Source organism: Drosophila mojavensis, unplaced genomic scaffold (genome assembly GCF_018153725.1).
Source record: "Drosophila mojavensis isolate 15081-1352.22 unplaced genomic scaffold, ASM1815372v1 contig_36, whole genome shotgun sequence".
NCBI classification, from domain to species: domain Eukaryota; kingdom Metazoa; phylum Arthropoda; class Insecta; order Diptera; family Drosophilidae; genus Drosophila; species Drosophila mojavensis.
In genome coordinates this window covers 9,192,018-9,206,693 of record NW_025318858.1, presented here as the reverse complement: position 1 = coordinate 9,206,693, position 14,676 = coordinate 9,192,018, and the positions used below count along the sequence as shown (strand labels likewise).

At 35.4% G+C, this 14,676-nt stretch overlaps 1 protein-coding gene across 2 annotated transcripts; it reads right to left on the bottom strand.

Annotated features, from left to right (window-relative positions):
- Positions 1-2,617: 2,617 nt before the first annotated feature.
- On the bottom strand, positions 2,618-3,627 carry LOC26527519. Of its 2 annotated transcripts, none has more exons than XR_004363892.2 (3): positions 3,427-3,627; positions 3,202-3,375; positions 2,618-3,130 (listed from the first exon to the last, which is right to left on the bottom strand). XR_004363892.2 is itself a non-coding variant. In XM_015165157.3 (3 exons), exons 1-3 carry the CDS (start codon positions 3,516-3,518, stop codon positions 2,916-2,918), a joined length of 450 nt encoding a protein of 149 aa, XP_015020643.1. In that variant the 5' UTR covers positions 3,519-3,622; the 3' UTR covers positions 2,618-2,915. The 2 variants fall into 2 exon arrangements, 1 of the variants encoding a protein (XP_015020643.1); XM_015165157.3 differs by having other exon boundaries at positions 3,458-3,622.
- Between the last annotated feature and the right edge of the window lie 11,049 nt (positions 3,628-14,676).

Genomic DNA, 14,676 nt, shown 5'->3' with positions numbered 1-14,676 from the left:
TGGCCAAAGTCAATTGTAAGTAGTTGTTGTTGCCTGCTCGAGGACATCGATAGGCCTCTGCGCACAGCTGGACATAGCCCCCATAAGCCCGACCCATGCTTGCTCCTGACAGTTGAGACAGCGACTACAGCTCAATAGGCAGCCCGCCCCCCGCCCCCTACCTGGCAGCAGCCCCTCGCACCCACATGCTACACTTCACTCAAAGGCCTTTAATTGCTCAACAACTCGAAATTGATAAGCCACACATAAGAAAGCTCCCCTTGTCGTCTCTCTGCTCGCCGGACTCATCCAGAGAGCGTAAGCTCTTTAAATTTTCTAAGTGCTGCTAGCTCTCGGCTTATCCCTAGGGCGCGCCTCATTAAATTTAATGTGCACTGAGAATTCTACTGCAACAGACGGAAGAGATATTCAAATATCAACGGTTAGTGGGTGTGAAAATCGACTAAGGAATTCTCGAAGGAGCTGAAACTTTGATTTTAGTAAAACTTTTGTTCTTTTTTTTTTTATTTGTAGAAAACTTGACCATCAGCTAGGATAAATAATCAAAGTGAAAATAGGGAACAGAAATGATTTGCTGCAAGTGTAAATTGAATGGAGCAGGAAATGAAAATGTGAGGAACTAATTAGACGAGCTGGCAGTGGAAATAGCGCTCAAAATTTTTGTTAAATAGCTACTGAAGCAGCGGTAGATAGAAGAGAAGAATAGAGCAGCAGAGGAAAATGCGTGAGTGTGTGTGTGTGTGTGAGTAGCCTTAGAATATACTGTATATATGCTTGGTAGAGCTGTGCGTGGTGTTTCCACTATGAGAAACAGGCTTCTCTCAAGACTAGAATATGAGAATAACGAAATGATATGAATGAATGATATTGATCATGAATTTGATATTGATTTAAAAAGTATAATGCAGTCATTAAAATATATTAAATATATTTAATATATTATTCTTATCAATATCAATACGACCGTTATGAATAATATTGATCATGAATATGATAATGAATTGAAAACTAAAATGCAAATTGTATCAATGACGTTGATGGCTATAAATACTTATAAAAAATTAAATTAAAGTGAGTCATTCTTAAAATAAAAAAATATATATACTACAAAATTTTATAAATAATAAAAATACATATATTAAAAAAAATAAAATAAAATAAAATAAAAGACAATAGTATTACATAATGGCAGCCTGATTAATATTATTTATTTTACTTTAATAGTATTAATAATAATAACAGCAATAATACCAGCCAATGCACAAATTAAAAGCTTATTTGTTAAGTCGACTCACCTTTGACCTTTTTAAATCGACTCTAATTGATCATGTCATGGAACTAGCCTTTATTGATGCCACCCACAGTGCGCACTGCTTACAGCTTCATTTTTTCTCTCTCTCTCTCTCTCTCTCTCTCTCTCTCTCTCTCCATTTTTTCACACTTTGTTTGCTCGCTTAACCTGCTATTTAGTATTTAACTATCAATTTGCCTTCTGGCGTCAATCAGTGGGTCAAATAGATTGCCATTAACCGGCGTGTTTACTGATTTACACTTCGCTCTTATTTTGGTGTTGGTTTTTTGTTTGGGACTTTTGGTATTTGCATTTCATTTAAAATCAATTTAGTAATCAACGAGGCGCATTTTGTTTAACAGTAATTAACATAAATCAATTGCAATTGAAATTGAAATTGGTTATGTTAAATTGTTTGCCCAAATGCTCGGCGGCATTAATTAGAGCAAATTCCTAGCATGAATGTGGATTCCATTTACTACCATCTACTCTCCACCGACATAGTTTATATAGAAATTCTTTCCAAATTCATTATATTCCCGTTTTATTCAGTCTGATTATTTAACAAATATTCAATACGAATTAAAATGTTTTCGCATGCCAAAAATTTAGCATTGTTCACTTTTATAATTTTTTCTTATTTTCAAAAAAAATAAATAAATAAATAAAAAAAAATAAAAATAAATAATAATGATAATTAATAAATAATAAATACATATATATACATATATATACTTATATATATATATATAAAAGCTTGGTATTTACTTTGTTATCCATGAATATTTTAATGCTTTTATCAAAGCGCGTGAAATTTAATTTAAATGCAACAACACAATTTTGCCGATTATTAGAAAAATAATAAAACATTATTCTAATTACATTGTTGCATTTGTTTTGTGTAAATATTTGCCATTGAAGTGTGGAAATCGCTCAAAAGTTATTAAAATTCGTTTAGCTTTTTGTGCCATTGTAAATGAATGAAGAAACAATCAATAACTACAGTCGGATGTTGTAGACTGTTTATATTGTATATTATTGATATATTGAGGTAAGTCCATGTCCGTCTGTCTGTTCGTATGCTTGCAAAATCGATAACTGTTTCCGTTCCTTGTTATCGATTAGAAACCTTATCAAAAGTCCGTTATAAATTATATACCGTACATCGTTGGAGCTAGAGTTTCCAAATTTTACATACAGTTATCATTGAACCTTATGCATATTTTATGAATTTCAGTTCCTTGATGGGTTCAGGGGTTGGTATTGAAGCAGTCTTGCCTAGTTATTTCTAACTTGTTCTTTACTTTGAGGACATTTTCATATAAATATTACTTTTTGTTTACTAAATTCGTTTTATTGTGAAACGGATTCAATTTAGTTTCGTACTATTTTTTTTTTTTTTTTTTTTTTTTTTAGACCTACAAACAGCCAAATAAACAGTTTAAAAACGCAGATCGGACAAAGTTCATGATATCTCCTAGTCGGCCATCCCGATTAAAGTTTTTTACTTGCTTTCCTTTGAGAGCAGAGTGTAAAAACTAGGGCTCTATTCGGTATACCCGACCAGGCTATACCATGTACCCTGCCCGATCTACCTTCGTAAACATGTGTACATTTGCATCGCCTACACCAAAATGTAAAATGCTACCAAACATACTGGTATAAGTATATATAGAAGGCCGTTTGCTGTATACCCCTTTCTGCCATTATTAGGTACTTTGCATTCACAGCGTTCGGCGCACTTAGCGCACAATGCTTTGTCATCTTCCTTTCTGGATTTGGCACAAACTACGAAACATAGGTTTCTTTCGGCAGAGCATACAACATCGTTCAGAGTACCTAAAATAAAAATAAAAAATAAAATATAATAAGAAGCACAAAAGCAAAATGAAAAGTATTTACGATATTACCATTTACTTTTACACGCGGAGATAAGCATTCACTCACTGGATCATCAGGTTCATCGTCTTCTTGGTGTACTACCTTTACTTGATCCCTATTGTCAAAGGAAGCGAAAAAGGAGCCGTTCTTATGGCATTCCAAATGGGGACATTTAATACATCTATGGCCCTGGGCATTGGCAGCTGTAAGATTTAGTTTTGAGTCATTTGAAACAGATCTAAACATATATATACTGTGTCTTATGCCTCCTGTATGGCTGCTTACATCGAGATAAAAAAAGAAATGAGTATGCGAAATAAATAATCACGATTGGCAATTTTTCCATTTTTGATGTAAACTAGAAGAGGAAAACTAATTATAAGAAATAATTGTATACAAAATGAATCAAAACTCTACGAATCCTATTCGTGTTCTATGTGTTTGGAAACAGTTTGCTTGGTTTTATAAACGCCTACTAAATTATTTCGCGGTCGTCAGCTTAAGCTGTTTTTTTTTTATTTTTAAATGGTTTGTTTTTTATATCATTTAATATTTAAGCTAATTTTTTTTAATAGCAACGCATGCATTTTTAAACAAGTGTAATTATTTTGATAAATTGCGTAAATAAAATCTAAGCTGTTAACACCTTTGGCCAACACACACACACACACACACAAGCGCACTCGTTCTGCCTGAAGAACTTTTGTTGCTAAACTAAAAATGAAAACTTAAAACGATTGCATTTAAAACAATATGTGACCCAATGCTGGGCGAACAAAATCCCTTCGCCTGATGCTGCTGCTGCTGCTGATGCTGGGCCACATAAATTCCGGGGCAAAACAACAACCACAGGACAATTTATACATATATTTTGCAGGCAGGCAGGCAGCCCAAAGGACAAGAAATATTCTGTGCCCAGAGCAAAAGTAGAAGCAGCAGCAGCAGGCGCTTTGTCCTTGTTTTTGTCCTGGCCAACGCCTTCGATGTAACTGCAATTGCCCTTTATATTATATATATATATATTTTTTCCCTACGCACACCCGAAGGCAATTTACTTTCAGCACACTAACACAATCACACACACACACACACACACACACACACACACACACACACACACACACACACACACACACACACACACACACACACACACACACACAGACGCATATTGTATTGCATTTTTGTGCATTGCAATGACTGTGGCAAAGAAAACTCGCTTGGAAAACGGGCGAGGAAAACCATTAGAGCAACAGCTTACAACTAAAACAAAAGTGTGAAAATATTGAAAGCTTGCTAACAACTGGCCGAATCTAACGGCAACAGCTCCAATAACAACAACAAAAACTGCAATAAGAACTTTCTGCCTGCCCAGCCAGCTAAGTTATTATTGTCGAGCTCCACAGTTCCGTAGACAATTCCACAGTCGGAATATTTCACCATCAAATTCTTTCTTTTTACACGCATTTACGAAAGTGAAATGAGTATATTGGCTCTGTGCAGCTCTGGCAATTTGGAACACATATTCGATTTATTAGGTGTCAAGATTTGTACGCTGTACAGTCGCAGACTAGAAACTTAAGTATAGAGTTTGGGTTCGGAATGAGTATTCTGCAGTCGGGCATGCTCGAGTAAAACATTCTTACATGCATTTTTTTTTAAGTATCCACACGCACCACACATACTCGACACAAACTCATATACATACATATGCTTTGCTAATGGCGCTGACTGTTGCTCAACGGCTATAAAACATGGCTGCTGTTCCACCAAATGCCCTGTAAAAAGTAATCAGACTAAACTGAAGTGTTAAATATATAAAGTATTCATTATATTTTAAATTTTGTTTGTTTGTTTGTTTTTTTTTTCAATTTCAATGATTACTTCTAATAATATTTTAATTATTATTTGAATATATCATTATAATAAAAAAGAAAAAAACCTTTATATATTTTTAAAGAGAAAACTTTCAATATGTTATGCCAATCTCAGATAGCTATACAAGAATTTATAATTATCTATTAAAATCTACAAAGTATTGTAAATAATTTAAAAAATTTTTTTTTATGTACAAAAATATATTTTAAAATATATTTACAGCTCATCTCATAGTTCATCAACATAAACTTGTTCGCTTCAACCGTGTCTTCGCCTTGTTATTATTTTAGTTCCTTTCACTTAACACCCAGCCGTATAATTTCTACAAAAAAAATAGAAAAGAAAAAAAGAAGCTTGCCAAAGAGAAAAAAAAATCTCTTTAAGTGTTTTTTGGCCGCAGCTATAAATTCTCTTAAAGCTTTTAAGCCACAGACCAAAAACGAAGAACATAGAAACTAAGAGCCTTTAAAATGTGCTCATAGTGTTGAGCTGAGGTAGTCAAACTTCCCTCGCCTTCGCTCTCTCTCTCTCTCTTTCTTGGTCTTCGCTACCTCTCCGCTAGTTGCATTCATCATGAATGCTTTGCAGCTAAGCACTAAGGTTAGCCCCAGGGTATTCTGGCCTAATGCTAGGCCAGCATTTACGGACTTCACACAGAAGATGGCCTGGCCACAAGGACATCGATGTGGCAGGGGTCCTGTTGACGGTTGCTTAAGCTATAAAAAAAAAACAAAAACAAAAAAAAACAGTCTGAATGGCCTGTAATTGCGGTCTATGTGGTCAATAATATTATGTGAGCTAAACTCAAAGTGATTTCAATTGATGAAATTTTAAGTAAATATTGTTGAATATGCAGATAAAGTGTGGCTTAAGTCTTCGCCAATTTGAATTAGGCCCCAGGTCAAAAGCTTAAAATATTATTCAATTCCATTCAACTACAACGAAAACAAAAGCAGTGAGGTCAAATGACGTTTGCATGGCACATTTGACCCAATACCTGAGGTTATCTGAGCCGCATAATTGATTCACCTCCACTTTCGATTGGCCAACGGCTTTTATGTTAGATAATAAAGCGAAGACATAGTTGCGCTGCGGCTTGAGCAAATAACTTAAATTACTTGAAAATTTAGTAAAGAATTAGTTAAATACCTGGACTTGTAAATTTCCCATCCAGTGCACTCGAGTACTAATTTCAGAGATGTCTTGATTGAGTGCAAGCTGCACAGGCACACACACACGCGCATATGTATGTATGTAGAGTCGCATATCTTTACGCTCAATGATCGAAGGACAACAGAAAAAGTCCTAAAAAGGAAATTGAGCAACAGTTATTGAAAAGAGAGCACGCAAACGAAACATGCATTCTAATGTGAGAGAGAATTTTAATGTGCATGAGAGCGAACAGAGCAGACGATTAAGGAAATTATCTCTGTTTACTAGTGAGCATGAGTTTGTTGCAAGAAATTAGTTTGTGCTCTTCTATATACAGAAAAGAATGCCAAAAGAAACAAATAATATAAAAAGCGCTCAATTTCCAATCGCAAAGAAAGAAAGTGAGAGAGAGATAGAGGCAGAGAGTGGACAGCCAGTTGCAGCTGTTGTGAGCGAGTCGAACAACAAACACATGTATATATCTGTTGCTTGATCCCGTTGGCTGAGTTGTGCTCATTATTTTGAGAGCGCTTAAAGAATGTGCGAGCAGCTAGATAATAAGAGTGTGGAATTTTTTGTTTGTTTTGGGTTCGTGCTATTTTTGAGAAGGAAATCTCAACTCAACGAGCTCAAATATCTGTTGAATCTGAGCGCAATGTGATATAACGCACGTTTAACTAATTATTTAAACAATTGATTTTTTCCTTACAAATTCGACGTGTATAAAAACATAAAATACAAAATGTTGTTTGTTAGACAAACATTTGTATTATCTATATGCATTATCTTTATGTATTATCTTAAAGCCAGCACACAGACACTTTTGATACCATTCACAATAGATAAATAGTATATTCTCCCGCTGGCCATGGGCAAATTGAACTATTTTGGCCTTTGAGCTTTGCACAAAAATCACTAAGCAAATAAATTTGATGTAATTAAAATCAAATATCTTGTGACTTGCCTCAATTTCCAATCCACACATGCACAATGCACAATGCACGAGCTCGAACAATGCAGCAGCGTACTCGGCTAAAATGTAGGCAAATACGCAGCGTCGGGCAACGGGTGACGGGTGACGGGCAGCGTGCCTCGGGTTGCCTCAAGGATGAAACCTTTGCAGCAATTGCAAATTTAGCCATATATACACACACACACACATACATACACTCACATATACAGTATTTGCAAAGATCTATTGTGTTTAATTGTAAATATTTTCACACACACCTGACGCACTGCACACACAAACAAACAAATAAAGACGCAGTGAGAGTGCGAGCGAGATAGAGAACGAGAGCGAGAGGCGACAACTTGGCTTACATTGATTTAATGCTCTAAGTAAGTATGAGAAGCAAAGTATATACTTGACTAGGCGTATAGTAAATGTGTGTGTAATGAGTTGTAAAGAAATTTGATTAATTTAATGAAATAATTTAATTTAATGTAATTCATTTTAATTTAATTACTTGAATTGAAATAAATTTATTTAAATTTTAAGCACAAATTTTGAAGAAAATTTTATTTCCTTACAATAGCCAGTTGAATTGTAGAGCATACAGTAGTCGACTGTGCCGCATTAGATTGGTCTTGTTTTCGCCTCAAGGTGTTAGAATTACACAAATTGCAATTTATTTGTTTTGTAAACCAAAATCCAAAGCTAAAATTGAAACAATCCCTTGCCCCCGTCCCCCACTACCACTAATTTTACACCTCTCACAGACTGATTAATATGCCTTGTATATGTGTGTGCGTGTCAGTGTGTGTGTGTAAAGGTGTGTTTGCATTTAACTGACGGAAAGGAATGACTGGGAGAGCGGAATGGAAGTTGTTACTGATATCCATGACCTAGACAAATATTGTGCGTTTGCAAGCACTTTGTCATCTGAGAAGCTCTGTTGCCCCGTCCGAGAGCATGTCAGTGTGTGTATGTGTGTGTGTGTGTGTGTGTGTGTGTGTGTGTGAAGCAAAGGACACATTTGTTATTTTGAAATATTTTGTTTGATTTTGGCCAAGGGAAGACTTTTGCCATTGGCCAAGCGCAAGGCATTTGAGGTTTTCATTTGGCTAAAAGCTCTACACACACACACACACGTGCATAACTTCCAACTGGACTAATTGTTGGCCAAAAAATCCATTTCAGATGCTACTGCAATTGGTTTAACCTGGCGTATGAGTGATTTAATATTGAATTATGGCTTTTGATTTGCTTTTTTTCTGTTGCTTTCCCCTCTCTCTCTCTCTCTCTCTCTCTCTCTCTCTCTCTATCTATCTCTGTCTCCCTCGTTGCCTTGGCTTTCCGTTACGCTTTTTGTACAATCCGCAAAACAGATTTATGTATGCCAGCGATTGACAACCAGACTAATCCAATATGCCAAGCTCTTTTGCTGCCATTACGGGTTTCGCCCCATGCCACGCCCCCCAGCTGCCAGCCCCAGCGCCCCATTGAAGCGCCAACAGCGAGTTCGACAAGCAACTGTCATGTCCGAGCATCGAGAAGTAACTGTAAACCATTTCGCTTTGCAGGGTGTCCTTCAGCTTTTCAACTTCTGCTTCTTCTTTTCCTCTTTTGACGGCACATTGCCAAGAAAAATCAAATCGTTGGCCAGTTTCTTTTTTTTTTTTCTTTTTCTTTTGAGTAGTACGAAGTGCACAAATTAGTGTTAAGCGTGTGAACGAAATGCAAATATTACACAGCTCATTAAACTCGAATTGGATTCTAACGGTTTGTCAAAGTTTGGCAAACGAGTTGGCTAAAAATAGGCAACGAATTGTAAACAGTGAAGTGAAGAGGACAAAAGAGAGGCGAGCCTGCCAAGAAAGGGTAAACGACAAAGAGAGACAAAGAAAGAGAAGGTGGACGAATTTAACAAGACAAATATTACGAGAGTGTGCCCAATTATAGGGTATTAAAAGTAAATGTTACTTGATTTTTTTTTTTTTTTTTTTTTTTTTTAAGATTAAATTTATTTCAGACTACATATATTCTGTTTCAAAATATGGTTGAGGTATTTCTGTGATATTAAATGAATGATTGTAATATATTTTAAGGGGTACACATATCATATCACTTAGCTTCTATTGGCAAAAATATATCCTTAAGAACATTCAATTGAGCTATACTTACAGAACATTTTATATATGTACATATATATTAGTTTCCTTCTCGGAAATCTCTCTAGAATATACATCTCCAACAAGCTAATTGATGAGGAGAATTGTCGCTCTTCAATTCAATGATTGCTGGGCCCAACAGTTTATTATTATAATCCTTATCACTTCTATTCATTTTTCATTATCTTAAGCTTAACTCAAATGCAAAATAATTTCTTCAATAATTTTCATAGTTTCCCATCCTAGCAGTAACTCGACTTAAATTCAGCTATTGGCTAATCTGTGTGTGATTTTCTCTTTAAATTGGAAATTCGGCATTCATTTCTATTGCTGGGCGATCTACCCTAAAAATAATTGCAAATCGACTGTCAAAACAATTTGGCAATTTGAAATTCTGTCTGTTTGCCTGCAGCTCGCTGCGCTTCAATGGCATTGGGTGGGTGGTGGTAGGGTGATTGTCATGTTGCTCTGCTAATTTATAATGCGCCCCCGACTTCAATGTTAATTTACGTTTAATGAATTTTAATTGGTTCGCAAACATTAACAACAAACGCTCACGTACGCCACAGAATGCGACCGCCCAAAAATGACTCAAGTAAAATTGACAAATGACAAATGACATTCCGTTGGTTACCCCCAAAAGAAAAAAAGAAAAAAACGTAAAAAGAGTCCTGTGTGTCCTGTGCACAAAATTTAAGCTAAAAGACTTTTTTTTTTGAGCATTTCATTGGACTTTTGAGAGCGGGCTCAGTCTGTGGCGCTACCACGCGCTTTGCTGTTTACTAATCAAAAATTGCAAACACGTTTTATATTGGCAACACAAAAGTCATTTATTCAATTTGCAAACCAGTTTCACGTTGCGTAATCTAATCAAAAAGGTTCTAGGCAGCGATGTCGACGACTCGCTTTTAGGACTCCACAAATATATGTATATACATATATATATATATATGTGCGAGGAGAGAGGGAGGAGGAGGCAGAGGGTCGGACTGAGCGACTAGTTGTATAAGAACCTCTCTGGCCAACTGCCAAAACTGTGCAGTTACAAAGCTAAACAAAAACAAAGTCTACAGAAATTTTTTTTTTTTTTTCAGTGAAAACTAAAAATAATAAACATTTGACGTCAGCGAACAAACCAAATTTATGAGTGGATGCTATTAAAGGCCGTTAGATGAGGCAAATATTGTGAATGAATGCAGGATTGAACTTTAAAGATATTTATGATAATTATGAATTGTCAATTATTGTAAAAGATAATGTTAATTAGGGATTTCGGCTGAATATAGAAGCTACTCTGAAGTTTTAAAGATATTATAGGAGCTGAAAAAATGCAGTCAGTGAAACAGAAGCAGATAAGCTACATATATACATATATGAATTTTAAAGATTTATTTAATTATTTATTTGTTAATTTTTTTTTTTCAATTTTTAATTTAACTTTATTTTGAGAAATATATAAATGTGACTACATGTTGAGTTTATATACATTTATATTAATAAATAATATACAAAATTAAGAAATTAGAATAACATAATAATTGCATAAAAGTAACTAAATATAATATATAAATAAAAATAATAATAAATATAATACAAATTTAAGATGTATGTATATATTTTACTTTTATTATTCATCTAAAAAAAGGGTTGATACAGTCTATATTTTATATATATATATATATATATATATATATATATATATATATATATATATATATATATGTTATTTTTTTTTAAATATTATTTTTGCTGTAAATACTTTAGAGATGGAAGATGTATTAACAGATGACAGGGGACAAGTACTGCTAAGTATATGCATACTAACTACGTAGACAAGTGTAAAGATCGATAATTTAATTGGCAGTCGACTGGAAATCACATCATTGCTGATTGCGAAACCTCAAAGGTAAAACGACCTTAGCCAAACATTGGACTGTATCAGACATTTAGTCAGACGGTTTTCGGGCTCAGTCAACAGACGCTAACGATTAGCGATTGTGAACATGAAAAACAGATATGCAAACGTGGCAAACAGCCGCAGTGCTGTGGCCATGGCCATGTTGCACATTGCAGCTGGCCTATGGAGGTGTGTGGCGGAGGCGGAGATTTTGGGGGCGTTACGGAAAACCAATAAAGTGCTTAAATTTGCGCCTGTACATTTTAATGGGCAAATGAAACAATTTCGCGGCAGCCAGACAGCAGAGCCAAACAACTGGGCACGCCCCCGCCTTTACGTCTCTACTCTATGCCATGCACCTCTTCAGCAGGCATCCATTCCCCCTGCACCACTTCTCTACTCTACCACCCGCCATATGCAGATTAAGCGCGCTTTTAACAATTTACGCTGCATACATTTAGGCGCCGCCATTCAACGACCCATAAAAAGCTTGAACCAAACTTTCCTTGTTGCCTGTCAACGTTGTTGTTGCTGCCGCAATAACCTACAAGCAATGGCAACGGGGTAGATGCGTGATGTTCAGTCAAAACTGGGAATTGGACTAATATTTTTGTTGTCGAGTAATAAAATCAAAATAATTAAATATTTACTGTGAATGTATTTATTTCAATTTTAAATTCATAGATAATATTTTTTTTTTATTTGAATTTAATACTTTTCTTCTTCGTTTACTGATATTTCAGTATAGTATCGATAGTTAACTATGCGGATAACTCCTTCGACTCCTGACGGCCTACAGCAATATTTAAATTAATATTAATTTAAACCATATTTAAATAATAATATATAAGTTATTAATATTATAGTAATGGCAAATAAATCTTTATTTATTTAAATAAATTTTTGTAATTTTTTTTGTAATTTACTTAAATTTATTAAACTATAATCTACAAGGTATCTGCCAGTCGTATACACTCACTTGCAATATCTCTCCCGCTGATTGTTCTTGCTGTTGTTGCATCAATAAATTAAATGCAGATTTTCATTTTGGCGCTCTGCACACGCGATGAGCCCAATACGCGACGCCTCAGAAACAGCCTGGACTGATGGGCCCCTCTCCTGCCCCGCCCTGCCCCACCCACCTTACCCACCTCTAGCCACTTGGTCAATCCGTGCCCCGCTTGCCGGATGCGGAACGGCTCGGCAGAGTCCGTGGCTGCGCGGCTCGTCTGTCACTCTCGATTGGCAGTTGGCCGAGCTGAAACAGTTGCCACCGTTGCAACGGTGGTAGCTAGGCGTGGCATGCAAATTGTTGCATGCAGTTAATTATTTTGCACAGGTTGCTCGCTCTCTCGCCCCTCTCTCTCACCCTCACTCACTCTCTTTTTTTTTGTGGCACCTGCTTTGCCTCACTCAGTGGCAGCTTCTTTTCCGACTAACTAATTGAAATATAACATGCCGCCGGCTCTCCTCAACTTGTGCGCCCCTCTGCAGGCCCATTGCCTAATTAAATGAGGTAAAAATGGCCCGCAGAAGCGACTTCGCTGCGTTAAATTGCATGTGAAATTTCAGTTTCATGTTAAAAACTTCAAATGAGCCCAGCCAGCCAGCCGAAGAGCTCCTCACGGCCCAGGCGACACCAGCTGCATGAACTTCACAATGAAATATAGAAGTAGTTCGTATATTTCAAAATAAGTTAGAGCTGCAATCCTCAAACTGACTGATTAGGTAGTTTGACTCGCTCCAAAAGGAAGGCAACTGAAGTCAAGCAAAACTTCGGAGTAGCACAGTCAATTTCAAAGTTGCCAACTTGAAAATGTTTTCATTTTGTGGGCGAAATTAAATTGGATGAGGCGGGGAGGCAGAGGAGAACAGGTAAGGAAAGGATATTTGATGTAACTTGATGTGTGATTTAAAAATTTATAAAATAAAATAAAGACTAATAATTACTTAGGAAAAATATACATTGAAATGTTTAAATTATAATGTAAAATATATAATAGTTTTGCAATATTATAACAATTCCATGCATTAATTTCCATGTTATGGGAGAAAGTAAATGAATTACTGCGTAAATTAATTAAATGAATATAAATTAACAAACAAATGTAAAAAAAAAAAATTAATATAGTCAATAATAGCCTGACAATGTTTAATTAACATTATATAATACTATATAATAAATTTAATTATTAATTAATGTTATATTTTATTGTTTACATTTTATATATATTGAAGGAGAAGCTGTGGTGAAGACATCAAATAATATAATCTAATGTATATATAATTTAATGTTTATGATATATTTAATATAATAAATAGTTTTTTATTATAAATGAACTTGAACGTATTTAATTAATCATTTTTATAATATCTATGAAATAGTTTATTAATTTATTTCTTATTTTAGTTTAATAAAAATCATTATTAATTTTTTTAATATCTTCAGAGAGTATTAAAATGTTTATTAGACAGTAAAAAGAATAAAATTAAACAAAATTTAGTTAATAAAAAATAAAAATGCAAATTTTCCTGCAGGTTTTGTTCTACTGGAATAGCAAAAAGACTTGACAAAGTCAAAGTTTGAAAAATTTAATCAATTACTGAGTAAGTTTCCATTTGCAATTTGTATAATTTATTTCAACTTATTCGAACCGCTCTGCTCATCAATCTAAGGCTCTTTAACTTGACTTTTCAGTCACAAAATGGGAAAACTATGCAAACTCGAATGGGACACGGAAAAACGTAAACAAAAAGTATCCAACATTGAATGCGCATCACATTTCACTGGCAATTAGAAACCCCAAGCAAGGCGAAACCAAAATCGAAGCGAAGCGAAAGTCGAGTCTGAAAGTGCGAAAGGTGCGAATTGTGTTTTGCCAGTTTTCACGCTATGAACATGTCTTGCCCAACTGCAAGGCAAATGGGCAAGGTAAAGGGTAGAGTTGAAGGGGCAGGTAAGGTAACCAAAAACCAAAGGGAAAGGCTAGATGCAGCTGAATGCAGGCTAACCAAATCCAATTGGCCAGCATTCGTATGCGATTTCCAAAAACCAAAAATTTGGCTTCGAAAAGTTGCCAATTCTAAAGCGTGTGTGTGTGTGTGTGTGTGTGTATGTGTATGTGTGTAGAGGTGAGTGGGGTGTTGCTACCGTTACGTGTGATAAATAGGGTTTTGCTGGTCGAGAACTTTGCTTTAGCATAGAGAGCGTTGCACACTTTGCGCTACTTCTCGTCTCAGCTTCTTTCCCATTCGTATCATCGTTTTACCTGGCTGCTATGTGAGCTGCACAACGATTTTCTTTAGTTCTCTATGCTTTCTCTGTTTGTCTGTTATGCCCACATTTTTTTTACTTTAACTCTCTCCCTCTCTCTCTGTGGTCGTAGGTTAAATTTCTTTCTTTGATACTCTACCAGAGGGTCTTAAAATTTCGTAAACAGAGTGGAGCAAAGATATATATCTG

Excerpts from the sequence above, each read along its gene's own strand:
- LOC26527519 (XM_015165157.3), bottom strand. The coding sequence starts at position 3,518 with ATGGAAAAATTGCCAATCGTGATTATTTATTTCGCATACTCATTTCTT. Across the intron at positions 3,376-3,457 it reads ATTTCTTTTTTTATCTCGAT|CTGCCAATGCCCAGGGCCAT; the intron begins GTAAGCAGCCAT and ends TAAATCTTACAG. Across the intron at positions 3,131-3,201 it reads TCCGCGTGTAAAAGTAAATG|GTACTCTGAACGATGTTGTA; the intron begins GTAATATCGTAA and ends TTTTTATTTTAG.